The sequence below is a fragment of the Micromesistius poutassou genome (genome assembly GCF_964030765.1).
Source record: "Micromesistius poutassou genome assembly, chromosome: 15".
NCBI classification, from domain to species: domain Eukaryota; kingdom Metazoa; phylum Chordata; class Actinopteri; order Gadiformes; family Gadidae; genus Micromesistius; species Micromesistius poutassou.
In genome coordinates, this window is record NC_140285.1 from 4,907,017 (window position 1) to 4,923,585 (window position 16,569).

Here is a 16,569-nt window from a genome sequence, read left to right on the forward strand (position 1 = left end):
TGAGGTTGGACTACAAAGATGGACCTTTGATTTAGCCTCAATACGCGTTTCATTGACATTTCTAGTTATCATAGCGATTGTAATAACAGACCTTGCTTGTTGTTCTAATAGATTTTGTATTGAGTAACTATACTTCCTTTTGAGAGGAAGAGCTGCGACTGTAAAGAAACAGTTCATTTAGTCGATTCATTTATTTATTCTGTTTATTCACTTGTACATATGCTTGTAAATATATGAACATGTAAATATTAGATACGTAGTCGAAAGGGTATTCAAATGATTACTAAGGTGTAGCTTCATGTTAAGTCAAACGTATAGAATAGAAATATCAATTTCAGGTCTCACGGACAAGATGATGATGTCAATGGTTCAAAGTCTGATGAGTTAGTGATTCTTAGTACACATTAGTTTAGCCATCATCAACCCTCATCTCAGTGTAAAATATGTAACATAGAGAAGGGTGGTGGTTACTCAACTAAAGCTAAACAAGAAAGCCGATTTGAGATGATGTACAACCGTGGACGTTTAAAGCAACCATGAATCAACAACACTCCACCAACATAACAGTATTATAAGTTGAACATGAGAGATCTAATTAGGATTGTGGTAGATGCTGTGACATCCACATTTATCTAAATACAATTGCAGTGAAAGAAAAATAAATCTTCTACTGAGTATTTTGAAAAACCTTGCAGGGCAAGGTTCCCATATATTGATGACCTAATATCTTGCTCTTTATTGGTGTATCTCTATGGCACTTGACTGTGGATGTTGTGAAGAGCAACATTGTTCCCTCAAAAGGCCATCAACGTCATTGATCATAGTGTGACTGTCTGTATCAGTACTGTAAAATTAGGAAGTGTGAATAAGTCATTTACTGACTTTATGACTGTTATTTGTAAACGTCTTGCAATTATCGCTATTAAAAAACAAGTTATTGTCTAGCACAGGAACAAAAGTAAAGTGCTGTTTTTTCCACCGTTACACACATGGCCTCAGTCAAGATTACCCTGATAAAGCCTACACACAGACCTGGCACCTAGGCTATACACACACATTCACACACACAAAGTACACAAACTGGTAACAAAAACAGCACTTTAATGCTTTAAAGGGACTTTGATTTAGGTAACATGTGCTTATGAGCAGTATTATGTTTTTTCACTAAGTGGATGAAACATCACATTTTATATTGTTTTCCTGTTGATTTGGTCAACATAGTAAAGATGTGGATATGATATGATGTATCTTACTTGTCAATGTGGGTCTGTTTTGTAAAGTTGTAAAGTACAGTGTTTTTCTTATAAACTATGAATTAAAGTGCGTCTGTCTTGATTTTTAAGTGGGAAATACCTAGATTATATATATATATATTATCATATTATCATATTAGGGTCTATTTTCAGTCGTTTCAATTAATTAAATCCTGCTATATATTGTGTATGTATTCAGACTTAATACTATCTTTGTATGGTATTAACTTTACTCGTTCCCTAATGGTGTTGTAATAAAATAACAAAGACATCTGAACCCAACCCGGGACCGTCCGCTCGGGGCTCTACTACCTTGTCTGCCGCATTCCCTTGCCATCCCGGAAGTAGTGACGTGTTCACAGTAGCCAGCTTGAGAGTTAGCTTGTTAGGTAGCTAGTTAGGTCGAGCCGGGAGTGACACAGCTGCCACATCAGGTAAGTGTCTTGCAAAATAAATACAAATCAGTCCTGAATTAGACATATAGGTTTGTTATATATAAGAAAATGCAGTTATTGAATAGCAAAGCATCCAATACATTATCTTGTTGTGGTGATACGATAGCAGTGTGATTTCTCAATGAGATAGCTTGCTTAGCTGCTGTTGCTAGCCAAGTGCCGTATCTCCGGAAGTGAGTTGTCAAATTCACGAAACCCATGCTGGGAGTTGTAGTTTAAATTCTTAGCTATGCCACGAATAACAATTGGAAGAATGTTACAATGTACTACACGCAGAGAAGTTCCGGTGCCCACGCTCATTACAGGGGATTTGTGGGAACTGTAGTGTTTCATTCAACAAAGCACATAGGCGTTTGAAGGAGTTCAGCTCCAATTGGAACTACAACATACTATAGTATTCGAGAATGGGCATTTTCTATTGCTAGATGGCTAGCTATATTCAACTAGCTTGTTACCCATCGTTATTAACGTAATAATATCACTAACCGCTCAGCTAAAAGGATGACAACCTTATTCGTTGTGTTACTTATTAATATATGTGTTGTTAACGCTAGCTGAATTCATTTAGCCTGCTGGGATGTCTGCTGGCTTGCTGTTTGAGGAGCAGGCTAGTAATCGAGCTAATGGGAGAAAGCCCCTAAAAACCAGACAGTTTCACTTATTTCTTACGGTATTACTAAATAACCCATTTATTTTAACAGTATAATAACCTCTAGGACCGATTTTTCCACCAACCCAGTTCTCCCCCGTTTCCGTTCCCATTACAGCTACCCTAGTTCCCTACATACCGCATAGCATTGACGACCTTTTGGTTATCAAGCCGAGGAATAAATGCTGTAAGTGTAGTACTACAACATGTAGTAATGCCACATTTGTATTTATAACGTTACCGCTATGGTTTGGAGCATACACTGAGTATTGTTCACAATTGTGCTACACATATTACTGATATGGATTGTATTAGTCATTTTACTGTCTTCCAATATCATGTTGTAGAATCTTGTAGGCCCATGTCCTTCCTAATGCAAGTAGATATGAAGATAATGTGGCCAGTTTCTAACGCCACGTTTATATTTGAAACAACCAACTTCAGGTGCATAATAAAATACTAACAATTAATATAATTCATTTTGCTCAATTCACTTAATTTAACAGCAAAGTGAAATGCCTTATATTTGTTCCATTTATATATATAATGCACATCTTGCCTCCATTTTTTTTTTATTATTTGATGTTATTATTATTGTTATGTTATTTTGCTGTTATTTGCAAACAACCTACAGCCACAATGCCCGTTAGACTACAGAAACTGCTTAAAACGATGACTTGAAAACGGAAGTTAGGTTTTTGCAAACCACAGGGTTTGTTAATGCATGCAATTATCTTTCACAATTATGTGTTGGCCGGACTCATATAATACTCAATAATCATAAGATGTGGTAAATACTAGAGATGTAACATGTACTTATGTTTGGTCTTCCTTACAGACAGAATGTCAGAAGGGGACAGTGTTGGGGAATCAATCCATGGGAGGCCGTCCACAATCGCTGCCTTTTTCACCCGTCTAGGACAGGTAATGTGGGCCGACCGGGACCATTGACATCTGTCCATCAATAGTCTTTTGTATGGGTGTCGATGTTGGAAAACTGATCTGATGCTTGGCATGTTTGTTTCACAAAAAACACGTTTAAAACACTGCTTTGCAAGAAGGGGTTTTCATTGTGTGTAGAATAATTGTTTGTTTGAATGTTGGAGAGTCTCTTTTTATGGGTTTCTGATGTCTGAACTGAGATACCTGGAACTCATGCAAATAGTCTGCAAAAGCAAGGGGGTCCATTGAGGAAGAATTGTATTCACTGGAGAGGCTTCATGTTATCCCAATTTAGACAATTCTTGTGAAGTCTGAATATCGTTACAATTTCACAATATGTATTGTAAATAGGATGTTGTGATTACAATCAAATAACTAACATCATGATTTTTCAAATGTGTTCTGTTTCTTCCTCTATTTTTGCTCCACCAGATCTACCAATCATGGCTAGACAAGTCAACTCCTTTCTACATAGGGCGATGGGCAGGCACTCTCATCCTGACGGCCGTCTACATGATCAGAGTGTACATATTGCAGGTAACTTGTAGGTTCCATAGGGTGGTTTGCACTGCTATGCTTACTATAATCTTACGACAACATTAGCTCAATAATTTACATTTACATTTAGGGCATTTAGCAGACGCTTTTATCCAAAGCGACTTACAATAAGTACATTTGTCATAAGAAGTGAAACAATATATCGCCGTTGGTACAGTAAAGATTTTCATAGAACCAAGTGCATGTACTAACAATCGCCAGGCTAAACCCATTCCCCGTATACAGCAGTGATAGCTAGCTACTGCAGATGCTACACAACTAAGTACATGCTACACAACATGCATGCACAACACAATTAAGCACATGCTACACAATTTAAGTACAATGAATGAATACAACCTGCATTAAGTGCAGTCATCAATGCAGGTCTAACAAGCACCGTAGTACTACTAGTAGTACTACTGGTCTGTTCTATCTATAATCTATATGCTGTGTTTCACTAAGCGAAAGTAATTCCTGTTCTCAGTGCTTTGCTTGGTCTTGGCTATGTGGTAATTCCTGTTATTTTCCTTCTGCTGCTTTTCAGGGTTGGTATATAGTAACATACGCTTTGGGCATATACCATCTAAACCTGTTCATCGCTTTTCTATCACCGAAGGTGGATCCTTCTATGCTTGACGAAGGTAAGCCCAATTGAACAATGACAGATCCACTGGCTGAGAGAGTGACAGGCATTTCCAACAATATGAATGAATATGAAAGTCCTTTCTTTATGTATTCATTCACATATATATATATATATATTGGCGTTGTGGTTTCAAACCTACAACACTGTGTGAAGTGAATGCAAACAAAGCACATGACCGAATATATCATACTACTCAAAGTAAATCTTATTTGAAGTAACTTTCACACTTCAAACTATAATAAATACACTTTCATATAGTATAGTTGTTGTGAGCTTTGGTACATCTACTTGAACTGAAATTACAAATCTCCATACTTTGCCTTTCAATTCTGTCTACACTGTAAAGTCTAGGGCTCTTTTACAGATGGTAAAAATGGTTAAATGGGACCATGTTCTTGCTCACCTATATTGTCTGTCCTGCAAATAGACCACATCTTTTGACTTGTACTAATTGTAAACCCTCATGGAAACCAGTCAGAACAGTCCAGTTACACAGTAGAATCATCCTTCCATCCAAATAGGCCATCCTTTTTGTTAAGCTTGTTCAAGGACAGTAACGTTGGCTGACGGCAAGACCGGGTATTCTTGTGTCCTGGAGGAAAGTGTCATTAGCTGGTTGGGAATAAGAAAATTCTACATTTACCACATCCTTATCCCTCAATTACAGCTGACGATTTCTATTAGGGTTTGATTTGTTTTTCCCTTGAGCGTGAAGCAAGTTTTGAATAACCACTGGGTGGACGTGTTTAACCCGGTCTCACCTGCAGATGAAGGACCATCCCTTCCCACCAAGCAGAACGAGGAGTTCCGTCCATTCATCAGGAGGTTGCCCGAATTCAAATTCTGGTAAGATCCCACCCGAAAGCCCGGCCACTGATGTTCACCCATGGGTGAACCGATTTCAAATAGAATCTTCATGTGGTGTTTAATGGAACTAGGGTGGTTTCACACTGTGTGAGTGAGATAGTCTGTGTTACATGTGTATTTTTCCCACTTTGGTAATTAGGATTTTTAATGCATAACATGTACAACTTTATACCTGGCAGTAGCTTTTTATCGTTTTAGATCACCATTTTTGTGTGGTGCCACCGGTTTCATTTTGAACCTCACATGATTATTTCATGTCAAGATGCAAAACCACCCCTCTGATCGTAGATTATATTAGGAAGTCCACTCAGAAATAGAGTTTGCATGCAGTTTGAATGGGTCTATGTTGTTTCCACTTACCACAAACTATTTGAAACTTGTTTGAATAAAAGTTGCATTTAATTGAACTTATCATCACTACCACTGCTTTCTCTAATCACTAACATGTTGCATCTCAAAAGATGCAAAGCAAAGATTTGCTTATTACTGGGATGGGCCACATTCTTACTTGTGTAGAATTCTTCCCAGGTCAAGTAAGTATGCTCCCATCCATCTGGTTGGTTTACCTTTCTCTGGGACCCATGTTGTTGAACCCGTTAGGCTACTCTTAACTCCTAGGCATCCCTTTCCCATCTGTAGCTTGACTTAAAAAAAACCTAATGCTGCAGGCAAAACCTGTCAGGGCTTTCCAATGCTAAAGTTCCCTATTGGTGTCACCAATATGATTGTATACATAACGATATCATGTAGACGACAACAAATCGAGTTCATCTGCAAAGTAGATTATTATTAGGTGTGTAATGTCTTGTGATACCCAGTAAGCCTTGGATTCACATGAACATTTTCTCTACATTTGTTTAACTTTGTGTTAATATAACTTTGTCCAAGGGCAGACTAACCACAACCATGAACACATTGTGATCATATAAGACAGACAATGTCATTTGATGTGTGTTGTTTTTAACGGATTGCATTTGAAGTGTGTGTTTTTGTTTCCACGCCACCAGGCATTCGGCGACAAAAGGCATCGTCATAGCCATGATTTGCACATTCTTTGAAGCCTTCAACGTGCCAGTGTTCTGGCCCATTCTTGTAATGTACTTCATCATGCTCTTCTGCATCACCATGAAGAGGCAGATCAAGGTAGGCGAGCCCTGGTCCAACCACTGGATCGCTGCCGTTGTACTGTCTTTGTTTTTGCTCTGTGGTTGTGGTCCACAATAAAGACCAAAAATGTAATGGTAAATTACAAACTCTGCATCAACCCTAGCCAATGCTAATGATGCAGGCTGATTGCTACATTGGTTAAAGTTATTTTTTAATTCATCTTTGCTGTATGAAGAATGTTTAAGAAGAGGCATTGTAAATATTAACTTTTTTGTATCTTTCTCCTTCAGCATATGATCAAGTACAGATACCTACCGTTCACACATGGGAAGAGGACTTACAAAGGCAAGGAACAGGACACAGCGAAACCTTTTGCTAGCTAAAAAAACTAACGTCCGATCCCTCTTCCCTTCACCCTCCTTCATATTTGAGATTAAAATGTTTCCCAAAAAAAGATCAGCCGGGGATTGAAGAGGGTCAGCAAGTTATTATTTTTTTGGAAGGACACAATAACGTTATGATTTCGGACATTTGATCCATACATGGCAGCCATGGATGAGTATAGCGGTAGACTGGCTCTGTTAGTGTGAAAATGTGGCCTTTTTTGAAATAAAAAAGCTGATGGGATTTCAGTTGGCCAGACTAATCTTCATTGGGGAAATTGATGGGCATTATGTCCAGTACTTTGTACGAAGTATGGCTTTTATTTTTCCTAATTTTAAGCCATCGGGTAAGTATGATGTGGCCCTGAAGGAATTGTTTAGCTTTGACTATAGATTTCTTTTATTTGATATCTTTTTTCTTTTTTCTTTTTTTTTTTAATCCTTGGTGAAATAAATCTGGTATATTTTGATCAGTGCTCCGTCATACACCCTTCATGTACCATGAAGGGTGGAAAAGACCGGATCTGAAAGAAGGAATGTCTTTGCTTTGGACCTCGTGAGGTCTTTGACTGATTTCAGACGGCTGCTTAAATAGCCATTTTACACATAAGATTGATCAACAGCCCTGTATTGTACATGCAATTTAAAACGACTAACATTCTCTTAGAATATTGTGTCGTCGTAGGTGGTTCAAGCCATAGAAAATACTATTCCCTTATGTTTCACCAAAAGAACACTTTGGGATGCATTATTATAGTTGAAGTGCCACTAACCCGGATTAGCCTCCTGTAGCCGTTAGCCTAACTAGCGTTTAAGCTCCAGAGATGGACTCCCCTGGCTTTGAGCAATCTCAGAGACTAAATTGTTGTATGGTTTTCTTTTGGTTGTTTTTTTTGGATGCTATAATTTGAAAACTATTTTACCAAACTGGGCTGCCAGTATGCTCTTCCAGAATAGAGTAAATCTTCTGATGAACATAGTAAAAAGTAAATGCCAACACATTTGAAAATTGTGAAATAAAAAATTCCAGTTTTCTGCAATGCTGAGAAATTTGATACAACAATGTTGGTTAAGAAGTCCCCCTTAGCTGTTCTGTATATGTAGACTAGCCGGTGTATACTCCCTTAGATTGTGTATTTTGGTTGACAATGAAAAATGAGAAATCATTCCAAGCAAAAATATTGTTCTCTCTCTTTCTTTTGCAGAGGAAACATAAGAAAATTGAGATTGAGAGCTTTTATTGTAACAAATGGATGAAGGGGTTGGCGATCACTTTTTTTTCCGCTGCCTCCTCAGATTTTTTGGGGTCATTTTTATCAGTATGCTGGGATTAGTTTCTGTTTTGTAACCAGAGATTTTTTTTTCTTTTTCTTGAAAACCTTCACCGGCAACATAATAGGGAATCAAAAAATGTCATTTTATTTGCTTTCCTGTAAAAAGTACCATGTTTCAGAGGGTTGTCATGAGGATTTGTATATATATTTTAAAATATAAGATTGTTTTGGAGGTTTTTTTTCCAAGCATCACACATGGTTTTCAACTGTAAAATCAATCGTTTGTCCTTTTGGAAATTAATGCTAGTGGAACTTGCCAATTGGGTTCTAAATTTGATTTATTTAATATCTCATTGATTGCATGTTATTGGTTCCTTGTGCTGCAGTTATAAACAACATTGATTTTAATAACTTAAATGTAATTTTTTTTCACTTCAAATGCTATTAAAGAGGCGGTGTCCCATATAAAACATACAATCGGGTCTGCATTATCCTTTGTGAACATTACTTGATAGATGTGGCCTGGTCAATTAAGGTGAAATAGGAATTTGTATGCAAACCTTCAGTAGTAGGCTATAGCTAATATTTGTATATTGATATTGGAGCCATGAGTTCTGTTATATTAAAGCTGCTGTAAGTATGATTTGAGTGTTGTAGAGAGAGGGGGCAGGATAGGGCAATGTTTGGAATCTAAACAAGCGAATAAAATTGATTGAATCCGTGAACTGATCTGGTAATAAATGATGGGTCTAAAGTCTAAATGGGCTGATAATCAGATAAGCTCTTAAATCTTACCTACAGCCCCCTTTAAAGATCTTCAATTCAAGAAGCCTATTACCAATGTGGGCGTGGTTAACTTGATAGTGAATGAGCCTGCCAAAAATGCAGACCATTTCAGAGAAGTAACAGCGACATACAAGACATTTGAATATGTATACCCAGCTAGTCCTTTCAAACTTCTAATAACTTCTAACTTCTAATAATTAATGATTATTCAATGATGACACTTAACCAGAGGATTCTGTGATTTGAATAATCTAGCATATAGATCAGATGGAGCAACACGCCACAACAACCTCAACCTTAAATTTTGCATATAGGTTTGCTCTCTCAACCAACAATTGTACCATTTAGTAAGGCGCTGAAGCATACATAATGACATGGAAATGAATACAGCTGGTGTGTCATCAGAAGGTATTAAAGCTTAGAATGTTTCAAATCGACCTCACAATGTGGCAGATATGAAGGGTTTTGCTGTTTCTATGTATTTGCTATTAGCTCTAGGCCTTACTGTTCACCACGTCCTATCCAGATACACGAAGACATCTTCAGAGTTTAATTTGGATGGAGATTATTTGCTGGGTGGATTGTTCAATATCCATCTGGCCAATGGCACTGTCCTGGACAGACCAGAGGCTATCGATTGCTCTAGGTAGGTTGAATAATAAGGTCAAGAATTGTTGAATGTGTTAGGCTACTTGCCTCAATAGGCAATACCTTTTCACTTAGGCCTATATCATATCCTATCTCTGCTGCTGATCTCTGCTGTCATTTGCAGCAGGTCAACTCGTTGAGTTTTAATAAGATAAACAAACAAGATAAATGTTTATCCTAACTCACGCATTCTACAACCTTCTTCTGTCTGCAGTCAGCCAATGAACCGGGCAAATTACCGGAGGTTTCAAGTGATGAGGTTCACCATAGAAGAAATCAATAACTCCACCGTCCTTCTTCCAAATGTGACACTTGGGTATGAGATTTTGGACCACTGCTCACCACTTTACAGCTTCCCTGGTGTATTGGACCTCATCTCCTTTAACGGATCGGTCCGGTTCAGCTGGAAGGCGAGCGACTATCGGCCCTTGGGCAAGGTGATGGGCGTGATCGGTGCTTCTTCCAGCGCCGACAGTCTGGCAATAGCACCATTGTTCACGCTCAAACTAATTCCCTTGGTAAATATTTCAACCTCTAATTGGTATTGGGCTATCTATGTATTGTCTTTAGAGATAATCAATTGTTTAAGGACTAGCCTACTCTTACCGACGAGTTTGAATAGACCTACGTGAGAAAGAAGTTCTAATTCAATTGCATCATAATTGTTCTAATGCTTTCAACAGATCAGTTACGCGGCGTCAAGTTCCGTCCTTTCATTGAGAGCCAAATATCCAGCTTTCTTTCGCACAATCAGTTCCAACAAAGACTTGGTGGAAGTGATTATTCGGGTCTTGCAGCACTTCAAGTGGACGTGGGTCGCTCTCTTTTACAGCAATGAGGCATTTGGCAAGGACGGCCTTGAAGTGTGCATTCACGAAGTGGTGCAAACGGAGATATGCCTGGCGTACACCGCTGCAATCGATGACAACACGAATTTCCTCAATGTATTCCAACAGATAGATCTTCTGAACATATCTGTGATTGTTGTTTATTCTGTTCAACCGAAAGCGTTGGCCCTGATTGAGGCGGCAGTAGCACATGATGTCACCAACAAAGTGTGGATAGCTATAGACACTTGGTTCTTTAGCAAAAGTCTTACCAACCGAAGTGCCATTGAAAGGATCGGAACTATAGTGGGAGTCTCTGAGAAAACGGCTAACCTTTCTGGTTTTGTGGACTTTGTAAATTCTGAAAATCGTAGTAAGAAAAATAATGTAACAGGAGATTTTGTTTGCAAACAAGAATGCAACTGTGACGATATTACGGGCAAAGACATACTTGCGGAGGAATCCTCTTATAATTTCCAAGTTTACACAGCTACATATGCCATTGCACAGGCGCTTCACAACGTGCTGCAGTGTGACAGCGGAAAGTGCCAGGTAAATGGTACAGTGTACCCCTACATGGTGAGTAAACCTGTAGTTCAGTCATTTGCATATTTTTCTATCTCTTTGCTTCGGTTCTGAAACAGCTATATCAAGATGTGGTTAAAGCTGCTGGAGGTAGGATGCGAGATTTGTAAAATGAATGCAGTCGACAGGACTTTGAAACTAAACAAGGAAAACCACTTCCTCTTCCCTCCCTACGTTTAATTAATAGGGGTTGCATTCACGCACCTCTAAAATCTAGATTGTCTCATACAGAAGCAGGCGCAGTCAACTCGTAACAGATAATCTCACTGAATAACCATAGCCTTGCGTCAGCAAGGCTATGGTTATTCGAAAATATTATAACCAAATAATGTATCTTAAATCTTACCTACAGCAACTTGAATAGTCCAGAATATAATTAGAATTCGATCTCAAGTTGAACCTTCTGCGACCAAACCTGACACAATTACATTGTCTCTGTACTGGAAATCAAGGTAACGAACATATAAATGCATTATTAGTAGGCCGATGGCACTGACTTTCAGTTATTGTATAACTGCATCTTTTTTTTCATTTTTTTATACATAATTCTCAGGTTCTAGATGAAGTGAAGAAGACCAACTTGACGCTTCTAAATATGACTATTCAGTTTAACGAGTTTGGTGGATTGAAATACCCCAGCGTGAACATATTTGTCTTGGCTAAGGGCGTTATCACGCAAGTGGGCACTTATGAAACCAATCCCACAGTCGTGTTGTCCATTAACAACAGCTTGATTCAGTGGCACGCAAATGGAACGGTAAGACGATATTACACACCACGCTGCAGTTTTACATTTTGGAATTGACCTCCCTTAAAGACATTGAAACATCTTTCAGAGCATATCTGCATATTGGTTAGATTCCATTGTGAAATAAAGGTTTGAAAATGAAATAACTACATACACTTGAAACACGTGAAATGTATGTTTCACTGGATGTCCCATACTCTCTGGTCCCTCCCTACGTTTCTCCGCTATGATGCATTTATAGACCTATGATTGACAGACAAGATGGAATCCCAGAACCAATCAGGGAAGAGATGCCCTGATTGCTCAGAAATAAACCAGGGAACCCATATTCAACCCTAAATGTAATCTCACAGATGATTCACCTTCCAATGTGGATGGATGAATGTCTATGCCATTCCTCACAAATGACACTCAAATATTAGTGCACAAATCTTACCAATAGCACTTTCTTCTGCACATTTTCTACGGTATCCTCTGGCAGAAGGTAACCAAGGCAGTGGTCATCTATGATGAACCCGTAATAACAGGAAAAGCCACACGTTTACAATGAATGCTGGATTATTTAGAAATGCATGTTTGTTTACTTGTGTGAAAGGATTTCAGGAACATGTTATGTGCAGGATAAGGATGGAACAGTTTTTTTTTCAGAAGTTTTAAAAGCTTTGTTGATTTTAATTTGACTGTTCTCACAGGTGCCTGAATCAGTGTGCTCTCCTGAATGTGCTGTAGGATATGCAAAGACACCAAGAGGAATCCACAGATGTTGCTTTACCTGTGCGAAATGTATAAATGGAACTTATCTGAACATTACAGGTAAAACAGAGAAATGCCATACATACTCCTCATATTTTAGTATACGTGTTGGACTTCATATGGTTGTATTTTTCAAATGTTCTTACTTTGTCACTGTCAGAACAAAATTTCAAGTGTAAAACGTATTATCTTACTTCAATAGTAATGACTGTTATTGAGTGTTGGAAGACTTTGGACAAAATGGAGTACATTTTCTCACGGGTGTAGAGTTGTGGAAGTGTTGCAAAAAAAAACACACAACCTCAGAGTAATAAGTCTTGTTAATTCGAGTCAGATCCCTTTTCCACCAAAGAAATAAACACAATGACCTCCTTCTCTGTGACTGACTGCCTACTCCTACATTGCCTTCAAAAACAGATGACGCCTATCTCTGCAAGACATGCTCCATATATGAATGGTCTTTGGCTGGAAGCACATCCTGCACGCCACGCTCGGTGGTGTACATCCCGCTCTCGGATCCCATGGCCGTCCTGATCATTGTGGGTGCCGTGGTCCTGGCGACGCTCTCCCTGGCCATCGCCGTCCTCTTCGCCGTCCACCGCGACACGCCCGTGGTCAAGTCCGCCGGCGGCCTCATGTGCTTCATCATCCTGCTCTCCCTCGCCCTGTGCACCATCAGCGTCTTCTTCTACTTCGGCAAGCCGTCCACCGCCAGTTGCGTCCTGAGGTATCTGCCCTTCATGTTGTTCTACACCGCCTGTCTGGCGTGCTTCTGGGTCCACGCCTTCCAGATCGTCTGCGCCTTCAAAATGGCCACCAAGTTCCCCAGGTTCTACGGTCTGTACATGAAGCACCACGGCCAGTGGTGGCTCATCGCCCTGCCCGTCCTCCTGCAGGCGCTGCTGCTGATGGCCGGCTACGCCTCCAGCCCCCCCCGCCCGGTCAACCGGACCGACCTGTACCCGCACAAGATCGTACTCGCTTGTGGACTGGGTCATTCCACACTGTTCGCCATGTCGGGCATCTTGCTCACCTTCCTGGTGGTCCTCTGTTTCGCTTTGTCCTACATGGGGAAAGACCTGCCCAAGAACTACAACGAGGCCAAGGCCATCACGTTCTGCCTGCTGCTGCTCATCCTCACCTGGGTCTTCTTCCTCACAGAGTACAGCGTCTACCACGGCGAACACATCGGGACGCTCAACGCCCTGGCCGTGCTCTTCAGTCTCTACGCCATCCTGGTCTGTTACTTCCTGCCCAAGTGCTACATCATCCTCTTCCAGCCCCAGAATAACACGCCGCACTACTTCCAAGAACTTATACATGATTATACCAAACAAATCAGCAGCCAGTGAAGAGGTCCCACTTCATTCTTATTTAAATACAGTCAAGAATGTATTTTTTGCTTTATGTTTACAAACACAAGAGGCAGCCCTAGGTGTTGTTTGTATATAGAGGCTGTGAATCAATAGGATGACAAAACTTGGATTTCTTAATTTACTAATCAATTAGAGAATCAGAGGTGTTCACATGCAGGAGTGTTGCAGATTTTGTGGTATTGTGATCAGGAAAAACGTTTCTTTATTTAAATTATGAATTTATGAATTCCACACAGAATCACCAGCCATGATGTTTAGTCTCTTTATTATTATTTTTTAAATCAAAATACGTAAACTCTGTGGGGTGTATTTTAGTCTACTTTCAGGTGCAATGTTTGTTTATAGGCTCGGCAAAAAATTGACATTAGAAGGGAATTAGAAACCTGACAATTATTTGGGTTTTGAATGTTTATGTATCTTGTAGTGAACAAGTGTGAAGGTTTGTTCAAATACTTTAATCCAGGACATTGTTACTAGCAGAGTACCGATAGGCCTATATTAGCACTTTATTGTATGATTCTTTCTGGCCTATTTACTACATATTATGGGAGAGAATACACATTCAGATTCTTCATTAAAATAGAGAATGTTTCCATGCAAGGGGAAAACGTCTGTGTATTTATTGAATATTTGTTGACAATTTTGATGGTAAACAAACGTTTTTGTTATTGTATTTGGGCAACTATATCTCGAATGAATAATCTTTATCTAATCTTCAAGTGGTTATATTCAATTAGATTTTGTGTATTTAGTGTATTTTTGTGTTTTTTCAGGCAAGGATTTCTTCGCGTTTGCAAAATGACTCGACCTACCACCAGGGGGAGACATAGTCAGCTATTAGAGCAATCAGAGCAATCAATCTTTCAACTAGGGCCGAATATTCAATTTCCTCACCGACAATGGAACAATTTTTAGTGTATCTGGTCACTAGTCCTAATAACGTATAATATTCGTAATGATTACTATTTATATTTTGTTGATTATTGAAGATGATCCTTGTTTAGATTATTTTATTATTTCAATTCGAGTTGTTCCTGGTGTTGTCCACTAGGTGGAGATGGAGGCCACTGAGCATCGCTCTAAAGAGATTTAATGGACGAGCAGCAGGTGTGCGAGAGATTGTTTTAACCGCCATGGATTTAGTGAAATTTAGTGAAATATAATAGACGGCTGTGTTTGATAGTGCGTTTTGCATATCGTTTTGGATATTTAAGTTATATAGACATTGCCTGTTTGATTTATTTCTGCATTATATGTGTTTCTATATCATTTCCGAAGGATAGATTGAACTGTTACTGTAACTGTTGGAAAATTCCGATGGTGAAAACCAGCCAATGGCCTAAAACTGCAATAGAAACACACGAAACCCTTCAATATATTGTGTCTCTTACTCTCTTTAGAAATACTGATATTTGCAGCTATTTTCTCTACTGGATCAAAGTAAGGTTCTTTCTAGAAGGACAATAAGCCTATATTAACCTGTAATTAATCACTATGCTATACTTAATAACTGTGGATTAGGCCTATACAAACCAATACACAGTGTGTTATTTATGTTCTGGTGATGGTCTGTCCTGCATGATATTGACACTCAATTATTAAATTGTGTAAATAAAACAAAGGGCTCCGCATCCATGATTCCGCTGTAGGGCCTACCGTTGTATTCACTATGTGTAGTCTACACTCTACACACCCACCCAGTCGACCTAACTGACAGTTCATGGAGGCTAAACGCAGATACGCTGATATGACTTAATGATTGTATTCAGTTTAAAGGTTCAAAGTGATCCGCGCAGCGTGGATAGGATACCCACGTTGCGAGGCAGAATAGAGCCTTCCCCGGGGGGTATGTGACCATTCCGCAGGGTAAATTGCCATTTTGTAACGGCTATTGAGCTTCCTGGCAGGGATACGGAGAGGGAGGACCGTGAAACTAGGAACGAATCGCTAAATAGCGCTGTATAGCGCTGCTCTTTAGCACTCCTTAACGCGGCATATGGCGCCCTGGAGGGCCGGACGCTGACACCAACAAATTGACGATTTCATACCAATTTCAGAGATACATACCGCACACGTTGGCATAAAAACAAGTTTTTAGCGGTCTGCTCGATGTTTAACCTCTGCGAACTGCTCGATGGATAATTTATTCAGAATGTTAAGCGCATAAACAAATGTGCGTGTTTTACTCTAACTGAAGCAGGCCCTCGTTTTATATTTTTCATTAAAGAAATATTTTCATCTGCTGCTGACGATTGGTAACAAACGTGTAATAGGCTATGTGATCAAACATATACATAAATATGTACCTACTGATAAACATCAGAGCAGGCAGACTTTTGTTAAGTTGTGGTCCTAAACGACCCCAACGCGCTGACACCGGTCCTGTGAGCGGAGCGCAGATATCTGCCGCCGAGGTATGGAGCGAGGAAAATCGGGGGAACGCCTCCTGGCCTTTCACTTGTACTTTCCAATTTTCCACTTTTACCACATAAAGGAAAACCCTGGGAAAGCTCTGGTGGGTAACTGGTCCTTTTTTTTGCACCTGATTTGTCTTTATGTTTTGTCTTAATGTTTTGTCTCTTCAAATAAAAGCCCATATGCGTCCGGACAACATAGGCCACAAGACATGTCTGTTATACCCCCCACACCATAAGGACAACGTTTTTAATTCAAACTACAGCAACAAATAGAAGACTTGTTATAATCCAGATAAACAGATTGTTTTCAGGC

At 39.4% G+C, this 16,569-nt stretch overlaps 2 protein-coding genes across 3 annotated transcripts; both read left to right on the top strand.

Moving 5' to 3' along the window:
- The first annotated feature begins 1,592 nt into the window (after window positions 1-1,592).
- rer1 (retention in endoplasmic reticulum sorting receptor 1) lies at window positions 1,593-8,730 on the top strand. Of its 2 annotated transcripts, XM_084479579.1 has the most exons (8): window positions 1,593-1,687; window positions 3,196-3,281; window positions 3,732-3,836; window positions 4,384-4,480; window positions 5,253-5,331; window positions 6,360-6,495; window positions 6,750-6,804; window positions 8,048-8,699. In XM_084479579.1, exons 2-8 carry the CDS (start codon window positions 3,201-3,203, stop codon window positions 8,056-8,058), a joined length of 564 nt encoding a protein of 187 aa, XP_084335705.1. In that variant the 5' UTR covers window positions 1,593-1,687; window positions 3,196-3,200; the 3' UTR covers window positions 8,059-8,699. The 2 variants fall into 2 exon arrangements, with proteins under 2 accessions (XP_084335705.1, XP_084335704.1); XM_084479578.1 differs by having other exon boundaries at window positions 6,750-8,730.
- A 1,041-nt stretch (window positions 8,731-9,771) lies between these two features.
- LOC311359738 (taste receptor type 1 member 1-like) lies at window positions 9,772-13,815 on the top strand (the record flags this gene model as incomplete). The annotated part of the gene is made up of 2 exons (XM_084479786.1): window positions 9,772-10,024; window positions 12,881-13,815. The coding sequence occupies 2 exons, from the start codon at window positions 9,772-9,774 to the stop codon at window positions 13,813-13,815; spliced, it is 1,188 nt and encodes a 395-aa protein (XP_084335912.1).
- Between the last annotated feature and the right edge of the window lie 2,754 nt (window positions 13,816-16,569).